The sequence below is a fragment of the Anas acuta genome, chromosome 20 (genome assembly GCF_963932015.1).
Source record: "Anas acuta chromosome 20, bAnaAcu1.1, whole genome shotgun sequence".
NCBI lineage: Eukaryota > Metazoa > Chordata > Aves > Anseriformes > Anatidae > Anas > Anas acuta.
Genome location: NC_088998.1, coordinates 5425108 through 5448632, shown reverse-complemented (window position 1 = coordinate 5448632; position 23525 = coordinate 5425108). Strand labels below are relative to the sequence as shown.

General features: G+C 51.5%; 1 protein-coding gene across 3 annotated transcripts in view; it reads right to left on the bottom strand.

Annotated features, from left to right (window-relative positions):
- Nucleotides 1-23525, bottom strand: part of COL27A1 (collagen type XXVII alpha 1 chain) — a 152713-nt gene that overhangs the window by 31147 nt on the left and 98041 nt on the right. For all 3 annotated transcript variants that reach the window (XM_068657457.1, XM_068657458.1, XM_068657456.1), the window contains exons 28-38: nt 22793-22846; nt 19800-19853; nt 12438-12491; nt 12018-12062; nt 11833-11877; nt 11557-11610; nt 10737-10790; nt 8861-8914; nt 6966-7019; nt 6432-6485; nt 4885-4992 (exon numbers count right to left, since the gene is read on the bottom strand). In XM_068657457.1, coding sequence (XP_068513558.1) covers nt 4885-4992; nt 6432-6485; nt 6966-7019; nt 8861-8914; nt 10737-10790; nt 11557-11610; nt 11833-11877; nt 12018-12062; nt 12438-12491; nt 19800-19853; nt 22793-22846 — 630 coding nt within the window. The remainder of the gene's footprint in view (nt 1-4884; nt 4993-6431; nt 6486-6965; nt 7020-8860; nt 8915-10736; nt 10791-11556; nt 11611-11832; nt 11878-12017; nt 12063-12437; nt 12492-19799; nt 19854-22792; nt 22847-23525) is intronic.

Here is a 23525-nt window from a genome sequence, read left to right as displayed (position 1 = left end):
TGTGACCCTGCTGTGTGCCCAGCTGGGTGGCTGAACACCCTGACTTCAACCTTTGGTTCCTTCCATCCTCTGTAGTGGAGAACGGGACTGACCAGCAGCTGGATCCTCTGTATATACACATTGCTCTCTAAAAATGTTCAGGTATTTCAGACTCGATGGCACTGTCCCCTCATACAATTACCAGTTACAATGAATTAGCTTTTTATTTTCGTGAGCTTGCATGACACTTGCATTGCTGCAGGACACCTGGGGTCGAAGGGCTGTTTCACTCCCATTCTGCTCACAAACTGCAGAGGTACGGCCTCCTCCTGCTCTCCTCTCCAGAGGACAACTGCTCCCCGTGCTGTCACCCTGGGACCTTCATCTCCAACCAGTCCCTGATCAGAGATGCCCGAAGTGGTGCTCTTCAAGGGGAAGAGGTTCCCAGCTCCTTGCGGCTCACATGAGCCAACTAGAAGTCAATTGGCCAAGTCCAGAAGAGTCAAGATCGAGTGACAGCAACGAGTTTGTGTTAGAAGAAGTAGGAAACCACCGGGAGGAGATGACAGGTAGGACAACAGATACATATCTCCGATGGGTTTCTGAAACCTCAGCTGGATCCTGCACTCGGCTGTATGTTGGTGTTTCAGATGCTCTGACTCCTCGCTCACAACCAGAGGGACAACTGGCAGGAGCAGGACCCGGAGCTGAACGGAGCAGTGTGAACTTGGACGCAGTGACCAAAAGACAGAGGATACTTGTGCATCACGGCTCCAGCTGCCTCGAGCCTGCCAACCGCAGCTGTGAGACTCATGGCCCATCTCGGCTGCCAGGTTTGTTTGCTGAAATCCACTGGCTTTGAAATGTGTACAAACTACCCCTGGAGACTTGGCTGGGGCCTCCCTGCTGCTTTTGTTTGAGCTTTAAAACCGCAGTGGAAACCGATTTTCAGATATGTTAACGCTGGAGATGGCCGGGCCAAGTTAAAGCTAACAATCTTTGAAAAATGCTTCCTGAGCACCCAGGGAAGCGCGGGTGTGCTCTGTCGGTAATGCTGTATCAGCATCGGGATGGCTCTCTGGAAAACAGCCTTGCTCAGTGAAACCAGGCTGTGCCCTGCCGTGGGGACCAGCTGCCAGTGAAAGCCTCTCCTCGGCGTGCCCCAGCAGGGCAGAGCAGGTTCCTGCTGCCTCCTCCAGCGCTAGCACCTGTGGAGGTGCCCCAGGACGTCCCCTCGTCCCTCTCAGGGAGCTGTAGGACTTCACGGGCCAAACACACTGCTCTCCCCTTCCATCCCTTCTGCTGGTCCATCGCCAAGTGGTGTGTGAGTTTGTGCGAGCCCAGCCAAGCTCGACCTGCTGTGGGGCTACAGGGGAGCTGCCAGCATCAGGCCTTTCCCTTGGCCATGTGTGCAACACAGACTGAGAATGTACCAGCAGTAAAGCTAGATTGTTTTAGAGCACTTGTCTGCCTCATTGTAGAGCACTCGTCTGCCTCATTTCCTACATCTGTCAAGGGGATACAATACCGAAGTGTCTTTTTCCTTTAGACATAAGCAAGACTAAGAACAAGACTAAACATCGCCTTGGTGTTAGGGAAAATTCTCCAGGAGGCGGTGTGGCTGTGGGGATCTGTGATGAAAAGGGTGTTCCCAGAGCTGGTGCTGTTCCTGGAGGTCACGGCCGTGTGGGTTCCCTCCAGCACCGGTGCAGAGAAGCAGCACAGAGCCAAGCCGAGGCGCTGCAGAAGCTCATCTCTGTGCCCATGACCGTGGATGGGTGTCAGCTTCCTTGAGCTAACCCGAACCTCTTCCAGAAGCAGAAGATAAGCAACACGCTCCCCGCTGCAGGTCAATTTGTTGGCACAGGGAGCAGCCAGATCCTTGTGTGTCTTTTCCAGTAACAGCACAGAGACACGGACATCTCCCCTGTCACTTCTGCAGACGAGGATATCTCAGCATCACAGGAGCACAAACCACTGCCTCTAGCCCTGGGAAAAGGCAGGGGAGCCAGGTGAGACCGCAGCAAAGCACAGATGGAGACCCCTGGGTACTGCCCCAGCACAGCCCTACTGCAGATGGATGAGCTAAAGACAAATTTTCCTTAACACCACCTAAAGCGGGTACTGGATGCAGCACTGCTGTCACGTCGGCTGTATTAAACAAAACCAGATGCAGCGTGCGCAATGTGTAAACACACCGCAGCCGCAGCACGCCCAAGCCCAAGGCACGCGTGCCTCGTCCCCACCGTGCGGGTGCCTCTGCACCTTCTGCAGGCCATTTCCATGCTACCGGGCAGTTCCCCACAAATCCTGGACAGGATCTGGTCACGGTGTAACCTTGGCACTTGCCCTTGTGTGAATATCTTAAAGATTTTCTCCTGATGTGCTTTTTCCTATCTTTCTCCAGCAGCCTTAAAAGCCTCTGTCCATCGTTCCCTTCTGCAGCGGGCTGTGCCTGTGTGGCTCGTCTCACAGAGGATGGTTTGACTTTGTATTGCAGCTTCCAATCCTTGCTTGAAAAGGAGAAGTTGTGGTTATCGCTCGTGGTTTGCGTCTCTGGTCCATGAATTTCGTACCTTGGCAGAAATCTGAGGAAGATCCCACTAATATTTGTACATTTTCTCCACGGGAAGCTAGGATAAAAAAACTCCAAGAAAAAATGGGAGGAGAAAAATTATTTGTACTTCTGTCAGAGGGCTTCCATCTCTGAATTAGCTCGGTGAGCGCAGGAACACCACCCTGTGCATTAGGTAATGGCCAAGGGCTTGGCAGGAGGCAGCGCTGGCTCGAGCCTGTGTGGGTCCCTGAAAGTCTGCTCGAATTTCAGCATAGGGGATATACAAAGAAACGTTAAAATAGTAGATGGAAATATAGCACTCTGCTGTAAAAAAAAATAATAAAAAAATGGGGGAGTGATTATGAGCCGGAATCTTGGCTCTATTGAGTATTTTTTTTATATAAATAAAACAGAAAACGGCATCATGTTCCCAGGGACATGCTGGCAAAGAGCAGGGATGGAGTCTGCGAGAACCTATATTTTATGCCCTATAACTTAATAAGGCCTTTGCATGATTTCGGTATTTTTATTGGTTCTCAGAAGCGCGCAATGTCAACACGTGAAGCAGCCAGAAGAGCAGCACGTGGAGGGCCATGTGCTGAGAGGCAGCAGGGACGTTGGGGACCACGGGATGGCACCAACCCTGCAAGGGCTCCCTGTGGGCACAGGGGGAAGCAGCCTTATTTGGGGCAGGACTACAGCCTTGTTCTGTGTATTTACGGTGCAGGACTGCCATATTAAGCCAGTGTTTCCACTTTCCAGTCAAGCCAGTGCTCAAATCACCACCTCAGCCCCAAAACAGCACACATCCAGCTCCTTTGCTGCTTCCATCCCCTCACACTGTTCTCCTTTTTCGCAGCCACAACATCACCAAAGAGAGAAACAATGCACTCCAGAATTGAGCATCCACCCTGTGCTCAAGAACACCTTCCTGCCCTGCAGCCTTCCCCTGTCCCAGGAGGGACTCCAGGAGCTGCCACCAACCTCGCTCAGACTTGGTGTCCCTGCACGCCTCCTGGCATGCATGGGATGGGAGCTGGTCTGTTGTTTTCTGGCTGTAGGGGCAGCAAAACTCGTGCCCCAGGTGAGCCTAGCACCTCCAGCAGCACTGGCTGCATCCGACCTGTCTGGGCTATCGCCCCGCAGGATGAGCCTCTGAGTCCACGCTTCCAACAGCTGAGATCCACCACAATAATTACAATATAAATCATGTCATCGGGCTGGTAACTCCCCTTTTCAAGCAGAGAGATCTGGCTTCACCTGCAGAGCAGCCCGTTGGCACTGGGCAGCGCCATCCTGCACCCGGCACCACCGAATGAGCCCAGGCCGGATCCAGCCCTACTCCCTCGGCCCTGCAGCTCTCGTCTCAGAGACAAAATTATGTTTCTGTTTTCTACAGCATTGAGATCAGACCTCTAAGCAAACCACACAAGCCTAGGATATTCCCTGAGGATTCAGAAATCATTTCCTACTAATTCCTCCTCCTACCTATATTTAGGGGAGAAATCTTGGAAGGGAAAAACAGAAGTAATCACCCAAATTAAGTGACAGAGGGCAAAGCCCGGCCATCCCCAAACTGCAGGCTGAGGCCAGCTGGGACAGCCAGGGCAGATGCAGCAGAGAGGCAAGCCCAGGCTGCACAAGCTGTCCCAAAGCCTACGCAAAGCCTGCAGCAAACCAAAGAAGTGATCCACGTCTCAAAGACCAACCCTCCCCCTGGATGCAGCTTTTTTTTTGTATAAAAAAAATAACATTTTACGCCAACCCTTGCAACAAGCCATGTCTTGGATGACTTCCTGCCCTAAGCAGTGTCCTGGTTCAGTGCCTGCATCTCCCACTCAGTCTGCCCCCACGTGTTTTGCTGCAACATGGCAAGTCCTGTTACAGCAGGACTAACGTCCGCAGTATTTGCTGTCCTTGAAATAAAAATAAAGCAAATAAAAATGCATATTTCTTTCTTGCTAAGGTTTAAATGGAATCCAGCCTCCCAGACAAAACACTGCGAACTTCCTTTTGTCCCCTTGTTGCAGAAGATGCCTGTACTGCACAGCTGGGCTCACGCTTCAGCCACGAGGAAGGCAAAAGTCATCTTGCACGTAGGGGATTTAGACAAGAGCACACAGCACTCATCACTGATCCTTCTGGGGCAAGATGCAACCTCCAAAATTTGGAAACCAGATCACAGTGACCCTCTGGAGAGGGTGCAGGAGCTGTGCTGGGCCAAGACGTGCACCTGGCTGGCTGTGATGCACACGGACAGCCAGTGCAGCTGGGAGCAGAGCCCTGGCTGCTCCAGGAAACCCATGGACCGCCTGGCGGAGGTGAGCAGGATGCTTTCTCAGACTCACTCGGACACCTGTGATGCCGGGATATCCAGGAGGCCCTTCTTTTCCCTTCAGTCCTTCAGTGCCTTTTTCTCCTTTCTCTCCTTCCAGGCCTTGCTCTCCTTTGTCTCCCTGTGGAAGAGAGAAGGTGGGAGTTTTCATACCCACACCATGCACGGATCACCGTAAATGCCTCTCGCAAGGTAAAAAAAACACCACATAATTAATATTTCAGGAGTCTGGGCGGAAGAGAGCCTGCAACCAAAAGGATGAATGAGGATGAGTCATAATACACTTGACATTTAAAAAAATAAGCAAAACCATTTTTTTTTTAAAGTTTCTTGGCTGGAGGAGAAGGAACTCCCCCATTACACAGGGTAATGTGAACTCTGCTTCTCCTGCGATGAGGCCTGAACCTCCCATGTGAATGAGACAGCGGACAACATCTGAGAGACTCCCTTGCCTCACCCAGAAGCCCTGAGCTCAGGATGCTGGAAGATTTTAAATAGGACAGGTTTGTCTGGAGCAGCCACCTGGCTCTTTCTGCCAGCGGGAAGCAGCCCAGGGCTTGACTGAACACTACAAAACTGCATTGTCTCACCCTGCAAAGGGTTTGCGGTTGGAGCAGTAGGTATCATGCCATGTCTGCTCTTATAGCTGATGGCACGTTTCATGGAGATCATCAAAAGGGCCAATTCTGTACTGAGAGTGGCACCGTGCTGGTGCACCAACCAGCCTCGATGGACTCAGTCTTTGCTGTGCTAGAGCAGAGCCACGTCTCTTTGGGTTACAGCAGTGAGCAGCGGCTCTTCTGCTACCCAGAGACAAGTTCAGTTCGAGGAAACCTTGCCTGGTTCAAGAGCTCCTGGGGACAACTGGGGTGGCAAAAGAATACAGACAACTTGACTGTCTCTAATGGGGAATCTTTTGGTCCAGCACTCAGAGATAAGCAGAACTAGAGACACATGGCAAATAGCTTAACCAGAGCGAAGCAATAAAGTGCATTGTTGTGGGACCGGCTGCTTTTTCTTTCCATGGAACAAAACTGTTGGCCTGTTTGGAAAGGCCGGCTGTGCAGGGACAGAAATCGGAGTCCTGTTCCAAAGGCAAGGTAGCAAGCTCACAGCAGTCAGATAAAGAGAGCGATGCAAGCCCTGAACAAGCACCTGGGACCTTGCCAAGAGGAAGGGGATCTGATTTCTCTCCTTGCAAACAATGTTCTGGTCAGCGGTGCAGGGGATAATGATGGACAATTCTTGATTTCCCCTGCCAGCCCCAGGAATTCCTGATTAGCTGGAAATTCAATCTGTAAAAACTCAAATAAAACAGACAAATTGTTGGAAACTAGATCTTGAAGGAGTTGACCTTTTTGGAGATCTGACCACATGCCAAAAATGTGGGTAGAGGAGTGAAACACGAGGAGTCCATTATGTGTGTCTGCAGGAAAAAAAACCCTTCACTTCTTATTTCTAAATAAATTAACCCATCAAAGAAGTGAGGGGATCAGAGACGAGGGCACACTGCACCAGAATGCCCTGCCTGCTGCAGACCCTTTGTATCGCACATCTTACCTTGATTCCATCTGGCCCGGGTGGTCCGCTGTCCCCTTCCAGCCCTGGTTCTCCCTGCAAGACAGAAGCAAGCAACATAAAGCTGTGCCCACACACTCTTTTTCCCTCCCCAATGCCTTCAGCAGATGATTCATGGCAGCAGGTCAGGCTGCAGCAAGAGGAGCCCAGGCCAGCACTTCTGATGTGTCCCATCCCATGCCCTAATGCTGATCGAGCTCTTCCTGGGGCAAGAGCAGCAGCTCAGCCTCCTGCTCTGTTCTGAGCTTTTCCTCCATAGACCCAGCTGTGGAGAGCTTTTTCCCTGTGCTGGAAAGGGGACTCAGTCTGCCCTCATTTCACCTGGGGCTTCCCCATCCTGCTCCAACAGCTGATCTTGGTCCCGAAAAGGGACAAGAGCCATGGCCAGCTTCAGTCCATGAACTCATCCTGTCCCTGCTCCCTCCCGTGTGGCATGGAGCAGCCAGTGCTGCCCTGCCTGCTGCCTCTGGGATCTGGTGTAAGAGAGGAGCCCGAGCAGAAGGTGACTGTACTCACTCTTTGACCGATGAGGCCTTGCTCTCCTGGAGCTCCCAGCTGGCCAGGATCACCCTAGAAAAAAGGCATCACAGACATTGAGATGCTGCTAATGAGTATGGAGTGCTTCCTGTTGCGCTGCTCATTTTGGCTTTTTGTCCCTGTGCTCACACAAACAACTTCAGCTTACAAGGCTGGCATCACCTGCACCTCCCGCACTCCTCGGGGGCTGTAACAGGGACACCCACCAGGACAGGGCATGGAGGAGCGGGGCTGGGATGGGGATAACATTCCCTGCAGCAGCCATACAGCGCTGTGCTCTGCACCCACAGCTAGAACAGCCCTGGTATCACACCAGTGTTGTGTCTTGGTGAGCAATACTGGCACAGCACCAGGACTTCACACAGAGCCAGCAGGCCAGGGGTGGGTGAGAGATGGGAAGGGGACATCACCAGGGCAGCTGGCCTAAAGTGACCAGAGGGATATCCCATACCGTGTGGTGTCACACTCAGCAATAAAGGGTGGGAAATGGATACCCCATTTCCCACAGTTGTCTCCCAAACAACTGCTACGTGTACCGAGGCCCTGTTTCCCGGGACATGGCTGAACATCGCTCCTTGATGGGAAGTAGAGAATAAATTATTTTTCCCCTCTCTGTGCTTTCATGCAGCTTTTACTAGTTTTTTTTTTTTCCTCTTCCTGTTCCCTTTAATTAAATTATCCTTATCTCATCCCAGTCTCGTGGAGGAGACAGCCAACTGCTCTCCAAGCCCCAGCATGACTGCAGAGGGCAGAGAAGATCCACAATCTTCGATGGGCCCCGAATGAGTGACCCGAAGGTGTCTGGAGCTGGCAGATGGATCTTGGCGACAGGCGGCGAGGCTGGGATTTCCCTCTGAGGGTACAAGGGACATGGGACAGCTGCCTCCCATGTGTGCCATCCAAGATAACTGCTTTGCGAGGAAGAGAGCTCAGGAAATGCAGTGACAGGGGCAGAAGGGGAAGGAGTTGCGCTGTCAGGGGGCAGAGGGGTGCTTGTGCAAATCACCGTGTCCTGCTCCAGGGATGGCAGTGCAGGGGCAGCCGGGAGCACGGGAGCTGAGAGAGCTGCGCAGTATCAGGACGCCACAGACACGGTAGCTCCAGTGAATTGTCAGATGATTTGCCAAGGAAAACATGGCATAGGATGGGGCTGGGGGTGGGGAGCAAAGAACAGCAAAGAGGAAATTGCATTTAATCCCCACACAGAGACTGTTCACAAGCTCTCCACACAGGAGCAGACCTTCAAACCAAGCCGAGAGGGGGACAAAATAAAATAAAAACCCCTCTGAGCTGCTCTGCACAGGGATTTTGTTCAAACAAAGAGATGGTTTTTATAGGCCTTTCCGTGTGGACAAGAAGGTGCATTCATGGCCCTGGAGCAGGGCTCCCTCCCCCATAACCCTTAGAGGAGCTCAGTCCCCACATAGCTGAGGCTTGGAAACTGTGGCAAGACCTTGTCTGAGGGTATTTTACGCTTGAGACCTTCCTAAGACTCTTCTTGTTTCACATCAGAAGCTGCCTGGATCTCTGGGTCTCGAGGCTCGCTTCTCTGCTCAGCTTTTAGACCTGTGAAAGAGCTGAAGTTTATTGCCACGGCCCTTCCTCAGCTCAAGGCAGAAGATCCTTGGGACAGAGCTTGTCCCTGGCACTGACAGCTTCCCCTGCTGTGATGGGGCTCAGGAATTGGTAGCCAAGGGCTTGAAGTTAAACTGTTTTTTTTTTTTTTTTTTCCTTTTAACCTTATCTTTATCGATTGTGCTGTCTACATTGGCTGCTGGAGGGTGAGCCTGCAGTGCTACCCATCCCTGTAGGAACCAAAGTGCCTATTACCTCCCTGCTCTGACAGAGAAATCACATTAAGGGCTTTTTCTTACCTTCATGCCAGGTTCACCTGCAAGGCCAGGTTGTCCCATTGAGCCAGGCGGTCCCTGGAAAAAAAAATATGAAAAAACCCATTGTAACCAAGTAGAAAGCAAGATCAAAGGAATAATTCCTTTAGCAGAGCCCTCCTGGGATAGCACAGCCCTGGTTGCAGTGTAATTACTTCCCCGGAGCTGGCTCAGGGTACGCAGCATCAAAGAAGCCAGCATCCCCTTGTGCCTGGTCCCTGTGGGGGCTCTGCTCTTCTCTCACGCCCCCAGCCTCCTCTGCCAGGCTCCTCTGTAACTCCTTCCAACCCTCTGCTGGTAACCCTGGCAGAGGGGCTCAGGATCCCTCTGACAGCCAAAAATGAGTGCCTGAGCTGCAAAGTATGGAAAATTAAGGTATAAAAAGGTAGAAGAGAGAATCATCTTGCAAATCGTTCGTACTAGGTGTGCAGCTGCCACTTGCAGCTTTGCAGTCATGGGGCCACAATTCCTTAAACACCTTTGGTGCTGAGATCTATTGGGAGCTTTAATCTTTGTACATTTTCTGCTACTCCTGGTAAGAATGGGGAATGACAGTCTGGAAAGCAAGCCCCAAGATGTGACAGCAAAGCTTGTCTTTAAGGGATTTGAGGGCTTTATTTTCTTATAATACTTGCTTTCTGGACAACAATCCCCCTTCTCTTTGCAGCTAGGAATAAAGGAAAAAAGAGCATATAGTCAAAGGGAGCACTCGGCTGCACAGGGAATAAAGCCAGTTCCTGGCTTGCTGAAATGGATTTGGGCAGAGGAGGGAGCAGGGTGAGTGCTGGGTTTATTAACAAATGGTCAAGTCACGCAAAGAGAAAACTCAAGCTCCAATGAAAGCAAAAATCCTGCTTTGGTTTCCCCAGCAGTGCCAGTGCAGGGAAAGGCTCCTGGAAGAGACACAGATTTGAATAAACCTCTGTACTTTCTTGGTTGGCAGCATCCAGAGAGGCTTGGTAGCAGCTTTCCAGCTCCCCAGTGTGGTTTACCACGCTGAGAGCTCGCTCCATCCAGTCTAGCAGCCATGAGAATGGAAACTTTCCTGACTCATACACTTTGCAGTAGACTGTATTAAAAGGCACCTTTGCTGCTGTTTCCACAACCAAGCGAAACCTCATGGCTGCTTCACAGCTCAGGACCTGTGGAAGGAGCTACCCAAGGGGACTGGTACCCCGGTACAATCAGCCAAAACTCTAACATTTCAACGAGAATCAAATAAGGCCAAGACTGTGAATGAATTAGGGGCAAGTCATGGAGGCATCTCCTGCATCAGGGCACTGTTTGGCAGCTGCTGCTGCCTTGGTTATGGTGTGTTTGTGCCACTGCTTCATGGCAACAGCAACCCAAAAAGCACCGTCAGCAGCGCAGGCGTTTCTCTGAGCTCCTTCCACTGGCTGCAGACTTCTGATGGGACTGCTGCAGCAATCCAGGCTGGCTGACAAAACTGTGCCTGGTCAGAAACGGGACCAGTGAGGGAGGCAGAAAAGACCAGATTTTATTTTGAAGGCTCTATTTTGTTTCTGACTCTGCTCCCTGGTACAGAGGTGGTCCCTGGAGTGGTGGTGGAGCTGTGCCTGAGGTGTGCTTGCTGGAGGGTGGCCAGCTTTGAAATGCTTCCCTTGTTGTGGAGATGGGGCTGCCCACCTACCAGCGGGATGCCCATGCCCTGAGATGAAAATGATGCTTGGATTTCTGGCTCCCACTGTTTGCTTTGGAAGTTGATATTCAGACTTGAGGGAAATCCTTCCTGCTCATGTCCCTGGGTGTGAAAGGTTTCACCTCTGCACCCTTGATTCTCTCTCAGTCCTGCCACTCTCGATGTAAAGGGAAAATAAATAGGAGCAAAGACCAGACCTACCTTATGCCCGATTTCTCCCAAAGGCCCAGGCGGCCCCTGTGGTCCTTGTGGACCCTGGAAAACAGAGACACAAGGCTCTTTTCATGCAACTGTTTTCCCTTCTGAAGGGCCATCATTTCTGCAGCCTGTAAGATAAAACACTGGTTCCCTCCCACCTCGCAGCGGAGCTATGCAGTGTGCCAGAGATGGCCAGCAAGACAGAGGGACCGGTAATGGGTGCTCTGAGGCATCAAAACAGGCAAACAACAGCTCAGAAGGCCCTTCTCCTTTCTGGCTCCAACCTAGAACAACCGTTGATGGTAACCTGGAAGTATCTACTTAATCCTCTCCCTTCAGTCTAGGAAAGTCCCGCAGATGCAGACAGCAGAAGGCCCCTCACCTTGTTTCAGTGGTCCTGCTGGCTCTCCTGCAGGTCTGTCTGCACATTTCATCTCCCAGTGCCTCCCTCAAAGCTGCAGGCTCAGTTCTGACACTGTCAGACTCCCTCCTGTTCCCCCCTCAGCCCAGCCCAACTCTTCTCATTACATCTGACCCTGCCCAGACCCAACCTTGCATTTCTCCCTTCCCCTCCAAAATCCAGCCCAGGCTGTATCCCACACTGTCCCTGGTTGATCCACAGTCCCCTTTTCCTTTCTAGGGGTCTGACCTTAACTTTCCTCAGGCCTCCTAGAACTCAAGCCACGTCTTTCACATCTCTGACCACACTGGAACTGGCCAGGATGGAGATGGGAATTAGTAGTAGGGAAAAACAGACAGAGAAAGAAATGAAAAGTGTATGTGCATGGAGAGACAGATGGAGAGAGAATGGTGAGACACTTGCCGGGTCGCCTGGTGCCCCTTTTGCTCCTGGAGGTCCTGAAGGCCCTTGGATACCCTAGAAAAATAAATGACACCAAGGTTAGCTCCAACCCCACGGAAATCCTTCATGCTTCATAGAAGTGACATGCATCTTTTGAGATACTACACTAAAAAGAGTGGAAAGGTGGCCCTGCAAGTGTGAGACACTCCAAGTTCTTCCTCCTGGAGCAGAAACCAAAATATAAGAACTTGAGTGAAAAGGAGTTTATAAAAGAAAGCACCAGTGATAGGTACTTACTGGGAAGCCACGCGATCCTGTCTCCCCAGTCTCGCCCATCTTCCCCTGTGAACACACGGTTACAGCCATTAGCAGCTGGAAATGTGCTCGGACACCTGCAGCGCTTTGGCCAGAAGCTGCAGGTCTCTGGGCACTGTCAGCACCCCCAGAGGGTTTGCACCTTGCCAGTCCCTCAGGGGACGTACCTGCAGCCCTTCTGGCCCCAGCTTGCCTGGCTCCCCCGGACGGCCCTGCAAGGCAAAAAGACAGCACACGCTGTATTGGTGAAGCTCTTTGCCTCACCCCACCTGCTCTTGTGTTTTTCTGCATCAGATATCCACACCAATTCCCTGCAGCTTTTGAAAGGCCAGATGCCCAGCATCCTGCCCTGAGGAACACCACAACCTGTGGGGAATTTGGGCAACGGGCTCCACGACCTACATCCTTTTGAGCAAATGCTGCTTTGGAGGAAGATTTTGCTCTGGCTGTGTGGAGGACTCATTCCTGCTGGCTGGTTCTTGTGGGGACATTGGACGGCCCCAGTTTCTGGAGGAGGATGGGACCTTGGTCTGTCCGTGGTGTTTCATAACGCTGCTAAGAGCAATCTCAGCCAAGCTGGCACTCACCTTGGCACCTCGTGACCCCGGCTCGCCTACTGGTCCATCAGGGCCTCTGGCACCCTGGAAAAGGGAAAAGAAGGGAAAATAAATTAAGAAAAAGAGGGAAAGAAGGAGGAGAAGAAGGAAGGTTCCTTCGCCACTGTAATCAGCAGTGCAGCCTGGGTTTGGTAAAGCTTCCCAGCCTCCCTGCTGCAGGCTGACAACTCCCACCTCCACCAGGTGAGGTTTGGGGCACACAAGGAGATAGCTCAGGGGAGCTCCACCTGTGGATGCCTCCAGCCTCAACCACCATGGCTGTCCTTGCACTTCCAACCCTTGTGGCATTTGGGTTTTGCAGGCAGGGCAGAGCTGTAGCTCAGAGGTTGAAGTTTGGGTGCCTGAGCTCCACTCCTGTGCTAAGGCTTTACAGGATTTATGCAGAGGATACGGCTCATGGGGAATGCAGCAGTCACCCCAGCTGTGGCCACTTGGAAGGCTCCTGAGAGCAGCCCTGGGGAAGCCAACCCACACCTGGCTGGGCTGAGCAGGGCAGCTCGGAGCCCAGGGCTCAGAAGATCCCTTCTGTGTTGTGTTCTGCCTCATTTCTCACCATTCACCAGCACACGGCTCCAGAACACTTTTTATTCCCCTTTCAACTAACCACCAGCTGCAAACCAAGACCAGAGGAGAAAGGCATGTCAGGAACAGCCCAATTTTCAGACACCACCTCCATGCTGATGGCTTTGCCATGCACAGGGTTGCAGTCCCAGCCTTACTGGTATCACACAATCACAGAACCACTTCGCTTCCTTCCTAAAAGCCCTGCTGGTCCACCTGCCCCACGGCACACCACCTGCCTCATGGTCACGGTCGGGGCAATGAAGCTACAGAGCACACGGAGAAGCACAAAGCCCCTGCCACACAGCACCTTCACAACTGTCCCGAGTCCCAGGGCTAAACCTGCTGGCAGCTGAGTTCATTACCTGCTATTTAAGGAGGGGGCAGCTGCTAGGAACCAGGCAGGTGCTCATGCATTTATGCCTGCTGGGATGGGAGCAGCCGGTTGTGCCTGCTCTGGCACCTCTGGTCCTGTGCCAGCACCTGGGTGCGTGCGGGTGTCCGACAGGCTGGGAGCTCCTGAGGTGTACGTGACACTGCTGGCACCCATGTGAGTATGGACAGTGAGCGATCCCAGACCCCATGAGTTGAAATTGCACAGCTCGTGGCATGGCTCCGGCATCCTGCAGCACGGGATGATGTTCTTCCAGAGGGTGCTGAGCCAGGAGAGCACTGGGCTTGGAGAGAGAGCACCTGCGATGAGCATCCGAGCTCACGGCAGCAGAGCCCAAGGCGCAGCCCCCTGCACCGTCCATACCCCACAAACCCACGGGTCAGGCTGATGGGGAATAAACAGAGAGGGCAGGGAAACAGAGCAGTCCACAAAGGGCATAGTAAGGGACTGTATTAACACATGGCGTGTTCGTAATCAGGCTGTGATCTCAGCTGGGACTCCGAGGCGCTACTGCAATATAAATAATAAATAATAACACAGAGCGGTGCTAGAATGTAATGGTAAGAGGAATTCTGAGAGCAGGCCAATGTGGAAATAGGGAAAACAGGAGCCAATGCGCTTAATCGGGATGCAAACCGAGTGCCAAAAGTAATAAGAGCGTTAGGGAGCCAACGCGTTAGAAAAGCAACTCCAGTATGACAGGCGAAGAGGGAGACGCACAAAGAGCGGCAGTGTAGCAGCAGAAGATGGACGGGAAGCTTCGCCAAATTATTACAGCAGACAAACACTGTCCATATAAAATAATGCAAAAACTTCTACTGTGCTTGGCAAACCCCCGTGCCGCTGAGCGTACCAGAGGCGGAATAACCAAGAGCCTGTGCTGCATGCCAGCACCCCACGGCTCTCGGTGCTCCGCCTGCTCCACGGGACAGACGGACAGAGGGGGACTGTGCACAGGCAGGGATGGCACAAGCAGAGGGGTGACACTGCCACCACGGCTGCTCTAGCCAGCTCCAGAGGCTGCTGCCCTGGCTCATGCTGCCCACTAGACCCCAGAGCAGATTTTACTAACCCACGTCCCTGCGAACCGCAAAGAACAATGATATAAAATAGAAAGCTGTTCAACACCAGGGCTCCCCACAGCTTCAGCTCTGTATGTAGGAGCAGCGGGAGAGCAGCACAGGGAGGTTTGGGGAGCACGCAGAAGACCCAGAAAAACAAAAAAACCTGCCCCAGGCTGGGAATTGGGCTGCCAAAGACAGTGGGGCGTCAGCACGTGGATGGCACCGGCACACTGCCACCCAGCTCCTTGCCCTCCTTGGAAAACAAACCAGCCCCCTTGGCTCTGAGAAGCAATTTGGCTGTTTGGGGCATTACACCTGTACTAGCCAAGATGATGGGTTGACCTGCTTGTGCAGAGGGGAAGGGTTCAACAGCTTGGCCCTGGTTTTACAGGATGAAGGAACAGGGTCCAGAGGCAAGTGGGACATGGGAACAGCAGTGACCCCGGTTAGAGGCCTCTGCTCCAGGACAGGCTGCCAGGAAAGCACAGCAGGATGCATCTCGCCCCTTCAGAGCCATCTTCTGCAGCCTGCCCGGCCCAGCCCTGGGGTTTTCCACACTGCTGGAGGCTGCTGGGTGCTCCCAGCCCTTCGGCTGGCCGGGGCAGTGTTTGCAGTATCCACGTTTCTTCCAGCAGAGCCCTGTCACCAGCATGGCAGGACCTGCCAGGGCAATCTCCCTTCGCAGCAGTCACCTGGCTAATCCCATCACAACACATCTCATCAGCCTCTGACCTGACGGAGGAGAAAGTGACCCCGTGTTCACAAACGCATGTGGCAAGCTTCATCTTCCCCAAGCCTCCTGGGCTGAAACCCAGGATGAAGGCTTCCCCTAATTCGCCCTGACAGGAAAGGCTACGTTTAGCCAATTAGCGAAATCTTTTAAACTCTTTTTTACTGACAACACTGGTTAGAGAGGGGTGAGCGAGGTCCTGGCGACTCTCCAGGAGCATCCCATGCCAAGCGCCGCGGCGCGCAGCACGCTGCCTTCCCCTGCGGCCCAGCTGGGCGCACGAGGGCAGACGCAGCACGCACTCGTCCCGAGAGCAGGGTAAGGAGGGTGCAGAGAGAAAGCAGGGTTTGGTCACCAGCCCAGCACCTCCAGGAGCCCACGGAACAGAGAAGGAAGCTTCTCTTTAGTTGTGTTACAATTTCTATGGTGGTATGCAGCTCAGGAGAGGTCCTGATGGGCCAGGGCTGTACAAGCAGTGTGAGCTCTGGGCAGATTTACAATGTAATGAGAAAAAAAAGTAGGATTAAATCACTATCTGTCTGCTCCTTTGCACATGGACTGCCAAGGCACAGAGAGATACAGGTTTGTGGCTAAGGGAGCATTTGAGAACCTGCTCACCTGTTTCACCAAAGCCAGGTGGGATGAAAATGCAGCTCCAAGGCACTGCCGTGCCCATCCCAAAGCAGCTCACCCACGGTCAGTGCAGGGATGTCCTGGGGCAGTGCCACCACAGCACAGGAGCCACTAGACCAAGTGCCACCCCTCATCCAAGTACGGGTACGTCACTGTCACAGTGTGGCCAAGTGGAAAGCAAGCAGATGACTCAGCTGGAGCTTGGAGACATCACTGGTCTGTAGCTAACGCTTCCTCCAACACTTCTAATGCTTGTCAGCCAATTAGAAAGAACAATTAGGAGCAAAACAAAAATACCTCTGCTATTTCTCCGTAAGCAACTTCTCAGCTATGCCTGGAATAAGCAACTGCTTTCAGGTTTGTTACAGAACACCACAAATTCCCAGTGTTTAAAGTCCTGCAGTCAGTGCTGCTGCAAAGCAGCGGGTCTGGGTGGCAGGAGATAGCGGTCCCCTCGCACGGAGGGTGCAGATGTGCCCTTGTTGCCTCCTCTTTGCAGGCTGCACCTGGGCAATGCCTAACGCAGGAACCTGACGGCTGAATGGAAGAGAGAAATGTGCTCTGGGACCTGAAAAACGCCTCTGTCAATATCCAGCATCCCCTCCAGTGAGGGTAAGATCCCATTGACATGGGCAGACACACCTTGGCCAGAACAGAAATCCTACTTTACAGAAGGATTTCAGGTGTGGCTTTACATATGAGTTGCAAAGTCAGTGCTCCAGTCAATATTTTGCCTTTTGTAGAGGCTCTCAGTCAATTCCTAGGCTCCTCAATACCAAACTCCTCAGCAGAGGACCCTGGAGGCCAGGCACTGTCCTCCTGCATGGAGCTGATCAACAGAAACAGGCTTTGGAATATAGGGAGATAGAGTAAGGGACTGGCAGAATCAGCCTCCTCCAAACATAAACCTTGACGTGGCTAAGCAATTAGGTTAAACGTGTGCACGGCTGTCGTTAGGTGAATGTTACCCACGTGCCCAGGTGCTACAGCGAAGGGTGAGGACGGGAAGTGAGCCTGGACTCACAAGTCCCAGTTTCTCATCCTCTCCAAGAGAAGAGAGGAAGCCACGTCTGTGGGACTGCTCTAAACAAAGAGATAAGGAGCAATCGTCATGATTGAAAAGAAAGTTACCGTTCTTAAAGAAATTTCTTTTCAGAAGTTGTGCTTCTATCTCGACAACACAAAATCTATCACAATGTAAATACAGGCCCTCCAAAGTCTCCATTGTTCTTTACAATCAAAACCATACTTGCTATTTACATTTTCTTCAAAAGTGAAATTACTTTAACGCAGCATCCACAGAGCTCATGGAATCCACAAACATCTGGCAGAGGCTGCCTTCATGTTTCCACTCTGAATCGAATTACACCCCTTCTGTAAACGGGGACAGACAGAGCGTAATGCCTGAAATTACAACTGGGGGATCGTTTCCCCATCCTGAGAAAACCAAGAGCTGGAAGAGCAGGACAAACTAAGCAAACAAAGAATAGCATGTGCCTGGAATCTCTTCTGAGAGCATGAAGAGAAACAAAACGTGAGGGACGGAGATACAAACCAGAAATCCTCCAGGCAGGAGATCTGCTGGTCCTTACAACAGCAACGTTCCCACATCGTACTCACTGAAATCTGTAGGATTTCAAAGCAAGGCCCGAGTTCCTTCCCTCTGTTGGGGATCTTAGAAAGGATGCCTGTCTTGCAAATTCTGTAGGGATTGTGTTACTGTGGTTCTGGAGAGGAAACGCAGCTTGTGGCTGCCAAGCTGAGCATCTCTACCATGTGGTATGTCGTTTTGGGGATGGACATCGCTGGTGGGAGCTGCTGCCCTGCAGGATTGCTCCTGAGGGTTTGGCACCCAATCCAGCTCCATCTGAAGGCAGGTCCCTGCTGTGCCAGCCCACCTCCTGCCGTGGGAGCTGAATCCACCTTGGCTCTTGGTTTTACTAGCAAGATAATAAATATCCATCTCCTTCATCACTCCTGCCAGTACAAGTGGAGCTGAAAATGGCCCGTCAGCCGTACTCTCCTTGTGGCTTAAGGCCTTTAGGCCAAAAGAGATGTAAGAAGCCAAACAGGAGTTACATGGGTGAACCTCCCACGAGCCAGGAACCCAGCACCGCAGGTGTTTGCTGCTCCTGCTGTAAGGACAGGCTCGGTGCTGGGGGCTGGGAGGGGGCAGTGGGGACTCTGCTGCCCCTCTGTATGCTGGGCAGAAATGCCCAGTGCTCTCAGAAGACCCACCTCTCCGAGAGCCCACACAGCCTGGGATTCATTCAGAAGGCATTTCCCGTTCAGCTCCGTGCTGCAGTTTTACCTTGAGATATCTTCCGCTGTCCACTCAAGGCCTCCCGTGGCAGAACGCCTCCAGTTTCTCATCTGTTGTGCTCACTGAGAGCCTGGGCAGCCCAAATCATGGCTGCGTAGCAGAGAAACCTCACTCCCAGGGGACTCCCTGAGAGAGGAGCTGGGGACTGAGACCTAGGAGCCTTCCCGCTGAGGGGAGCAGAGCCGAGGAATTTTCTTCCCAGCCCCACGCTAAAAGCTGAACCCTGATATGCATCTGCTCAGCTTGGATGTCTTTGGTGTCTGTCTAGCTGTGCTTTTAAAGGTTACAGCAGTTCCAGGGTACATAACTCTGTGGTTATAAAGCTTTCTAGCTGGTTATTCCATTTCCTTTTGCCAGTCCCAGCTACTTGAACGGAGTATTAGCTCTGGTAGAGGGAAACATTTCGCTGTCCTGAATTCCCCAAGCAGGAATTGCAGTAGAAGCAGAGTCTGGGGGTGGGTAAAATGTTTAGTTTACTCCAGCCTACGTCTTTGAAAACAAAACATGGAAACAGATATCACAAGATCCTTGGAGGGAGAAATGCAAAATATGTTGTTGTTGGGGCCTTCAGCAGAACCCATGTGTGCTTGTTATTAATACTTTGTAAAGCAGCTGGACAAAGGGAAAAACAACCCACAGCAGAGATGCTCCTGCAACGAATGTCCTGCTGAAGAAGAAGAAAGATTGAGGAGCTCAGTGGGACATGAGCTGGATGTCACAGCCAGGAAAACAAGCAGCTTTGGCAGGTCTAGAGGTCATTCTGCTGTCGGCTGTCACCCAAATGGAGCAGGAAGAGCCACAGATGAACTGACACTGAGTGTTTGTGAAATATTCATCTGGTGTAAGGAGTACTCGCAGCACTGTCAGCAATGCTACCCTGTGCCATTCCCCAGTGCCGAGCTGGGGGCCTGCTCTCCCCAGGCAGAGCATGGATTCACACATGCTTCACAGTGTGGCACTGTTAGATATGCACAGATAAAATCAGAGCTTGTGTTATGGGCTGGAAAATCACACGGGAAGACAGGACGTGCTTGTACCTTGCAGCACTGATGGTGCACAGCACACCTTTCTGAAACCACGCACAACACTGCCAGAAGGTGTGACTGCATCCAGCGAGGCTCAACGGGGAGGCTCTTCTGCTCCTTGTCAGCCCCATTTCTGCCAGCCTCGACTCCTGATTCTATTTCTTAGCACAGCATATCCTGCTGTATCTGCCTCTGGTTAAATCACACCACACCTCAGCTGCTCACTGTCCCTTGGCAACAAAGGCACCTCGTCGGTCCTTTACCTGCACCCCTTTCCCCAGCTGGGGCCCACCCTCAGATGACTAAATCTTTACCATCCTCCCCAGAAGCATCCATAAACCCTGTTTGACATTGCAGGTGGCTGGAAAGAGGGACTGCTTCCATGACAGACCACACTTGGACACTCTTCTGCTCATCCCCATCACTTGGTATTTGCATCCCTGGTAAGACTTGCTTCGGTGACCCTTCTACACAGCAGAAACACAGCTGAGGAGGTGCTGCCACAACCACTGCTCATCTTCACACCCCCAAACTACCCCACCAGATTCCTCTTCCAAAGGCTGAAAGAGGAGAGGCGTAAAAAATCCACGGGAAGCGCTTACCCTGCGGCCCTTCATCCCTCTGGTCCCTGGTGCACCGCGGACTCCTGCTGGACCCTGGGAGGGGAAAGAAAACAGAGTGAAGCTGCAGGAGGAGGCAGGCAGCACTGGGGGTGAGACCCCAAGTCCCTGTGTGATCCCCAGGGGACATAGACACAGAGCCTGGAGCAGCCACTTGGCTCCCCGAGCGCTTGCCAAAGACGTGGCCATGTTTCCTTGTCTGTAAATGGTCTTTTTGTGAACTCACCGATTGCCTCTCAATTATCAACATTTAGGCCAAGGATGCTGGCTGAGGTTTGTAAGCTTAAGTATCTGCAGCCTGTTGTCTGTGTAAGTGGTATGATTTGAAGAGAAGCTGAGCATCCAGAATTCCCTCCAAAACTATTAAAAGCAGCTGTTGCTCGGTGTCAGTACAAAAAATAATAATAACCAGGATGTGCTTTTCAGTTGTCCAAAATCAGGCACCTCATTGTAGGTATCCAAGTTCGACCTTTTCAGCCAAACTCTGATTTTATTTTCAAGTAACTGTTGTTAGTGCTGCACAAATATTCATGCTGGCAGACAGACTAATTTCATTCAGACTGTTGGTGTTGAGGGTGATCCTGTTCATCACACCCTTACAGAAAGGCTTCATGTTGTCATTTATCCTGCATTTGTACACGTTTGATTCATTAATACACATACAGGAAATACAGAAGAAAATTTAATAGCTATTCCTCTGTTCAACACGTATCAGTTTCAAACACTGAATGATGTGTTCAATTAACAGGACTTATTTCTACATTACAACTTGAATAACCCATATTTGAAGTTGGTGCCTTTCTGCTGTCAGAAAAGAAAACCTCAGAATGACACATTACATTCTTACTCTCTCAAAAATTCCACATCAAGTTTGCTATTTATATATTCAGAGTTTTTGCCAACTGTCAACCCTGCAAGCTCCACCAAGGCCTAGAACAAAGTTGGACTGTGATCTTCCTTCTGCTTGTACCACTGCCGCTAATAAAGTTCTTGCTTTTGGAGCCGAGTTATTCTGCATGGCATGTAAACCCAGAATACAAATGCTTTGCTGTTCGCACTCAAAATGGAAATGTTAGTTTATGGTAACTATATTTGTAATTATAGCAGATCTCAGTGTTGCTGGTGAGGTCAGTAGTGACTGGCACGGAGGAGCAGTAGATGTGTCAGTTGCCTGTTTTATGCAGATTTTTATGAAAAACACATACTAAAATGAAATTCTTTGTTGGCATTTAGAATATCCTCCTGTAAATCTCAGGCTATCCCAAATAGTTATCCCAATGTGAAAAAAAAAATGAGCACAAAAAGATTAATTGTGGTGGCAAAGTTTTGAGGGGAGCAATTCAATACCATGCTTGGAATTTCAAGGAAGTATTTTAGGAGATGAGTGACCTTTAATATACGCGTATGTATACATCATTTTCAAAATTACAAATTAACAGAAAAGATATACCACGATGGTGAGAAGGAAGAGAGAAAATAAATTCCCAAGCCTAAGTGAGCTGAAATTAAGGGCAGATTTTCCTACCATTTCCTACCATTGCCTATTCCTTTGCTTTCCATTCACCCCCTACCGAATTAAGCAGCCATCAGGGCTGCTGAGGCCCACTGGATAGCTTCATCTCCAAGAGTTTAACAGTTGATAATAAACAACAACACACCACAGGTCTGGCTTCAGAAGCAAATAATGAAGGGTTGTTTGGTGGAGAAACAGGCAGGAACAGCTGGAGTTAATAAGAGCGGGGATTTAATATTAGGGGATTATTTGATTTACTGGCTTTGCGGGGAAGTTTGACTTACTGAATTACAACTTTTTAAATGCAGCCTTGGAGGAAACATTTTGCTTGGATGAACCTGTTGGTTATTTGCCTGCAGGAGAACAGGGCACCGAGGGAAGCAGAAGGACCTGGGATGGTCTCAGCACCCAGAGCTCTGCAGGGAGGTTTCATCATCCCTAGTCAGAGCTGATGTCCTTTCTCATACTGTTGTCCCAGTGAGACAAAATTCAGCCCTCACCAAGGGTACTGGTTAGGGGTACACTGGGCAGTGCTTCAGGGCTGAGCTCTGTGCCACAAGGTCAGTGCAGAGCCCAGCTCTGCCCAGGATGTTGTCACGGCCTCTCTAGTGCCTACAGGCACGGAGCCTGCCTAATTCCCTGGCCATCCCCAAGTCACAGAGCAGCTAACGTGCTAAAAAGGGATATCTGAAGATATCCATCTGCCTCCTAGACTTCTGTCAACAGCAAGTGTAAATGCTGCCACGAGGGGCCAGGCAGCAGCTCACTGCTGGGGGCTCTGATTGTAAGGAACTGGCCAGTGCTGTGTTGCTGTTCCTCAGGTAGGGGCAGGTCACCCCAGGGCGCTGCTTGACCTCAAATCCTTTCCTTCCATCATCACAATAGACACGCAGCTGTGAAATCTGTCCCTAGCCAGCAGCTGGCTACAGCTGGTGTGCCCAGAGCATCCCTGAGCTCACTGCGTTGGGCAGAGCTGCCACGGGTCTGGAGGCCAAGCCTTTGGCACTGCCCATCTCACTGCTGTGATCTTCCTCCCAATTAACCACAACGTGGGAATTCACACGCTGAGCAAAATCTGTTCCCGTTCCCACCCAAAGCTGCCTTCCTGCTGGTTCCAGCACACAACGTGCACTGCCTTCACGGGGCGGCACTCGTGCTGCTGGGAGAGCTGGAGCTCCACCTAAACAGAGGGTGTGAGAAACTGGAGCCGGAGTAAAATCTACCTCCTCACCAACTGCTTGCTCCAGCCCCAGCTGTGTGTGCACCAGATGAGCAAATCCAGACAAAGGGCACATCTGGGGGCTGCTGCTCAGCTGCCCCGCTCTGACAGTGCACGAGGTCTTGTTCACAAACTGTCTTTTGAACTCAAACCAGCCAGGACACAGTTGCTTGACTCAATCCATAAACACCCAGGATATAGGATGCTGTGTAGCACTATGAGGAGGTGATAACCTTTACTTACTGCTGGTCCGGGGATTCCAGGAAAACCCACTGCTCCTGGTATCCCGGGGTGCCCCTGAAAGAAAAGAAAGAAGACATGCCTGGTGTGAGTTCCCAAAATCTGCTCAGCCATTCTTCCCCCAAGTGAGAAGACAGAAAACGAGGCAGTGCTGGCTGCCTGCAAGGTCTGGCAGGTCTGTTATTTGCTGGGGCAAAAGAGCTGGGGCACACATGGCAAATGCCAGACCATAAAAAACCCAACCTCAACTCTACCAGCAATATAAGCAGCGAGATTTTCTGGGCAGCCCAGAACAGAGGGGGCTGAATTAATGTGAAAATCCATCTTTGGGTCTTGTGCTATGGTATGCAGGGGGTGCATGCTGGGGCAAGACAGGATCTCACTACGTCCCCTCTGTTAAACTCATCAACAAGGGGCCCCAGAGAGTGGTGCAAATGGCAAAGCAAAGCAGCCTGGCTGTGTGTGCAGGCAGCCCCACATCTCATGGTGGGATGTGACCACGAGAGATTGGAAATCCCTGCCCCCAGGCCCTGTCTGGCCCGTAGCCAGAACATTTGGGAAAAGATAATCCTCGGGGTGCCTTCGGGTGCCATAGCACCTGGGAAGTTCCTCGTTATCTGTTTGATGCAACAGGTCCTCAGCTGCTGGGAGATGCAGAACACACATGGAAACCCATTGTTACTGGGGAGACTGTTGAACAGGAGTGCTGGGGAGAGGTTACACCTCAATAACCAGC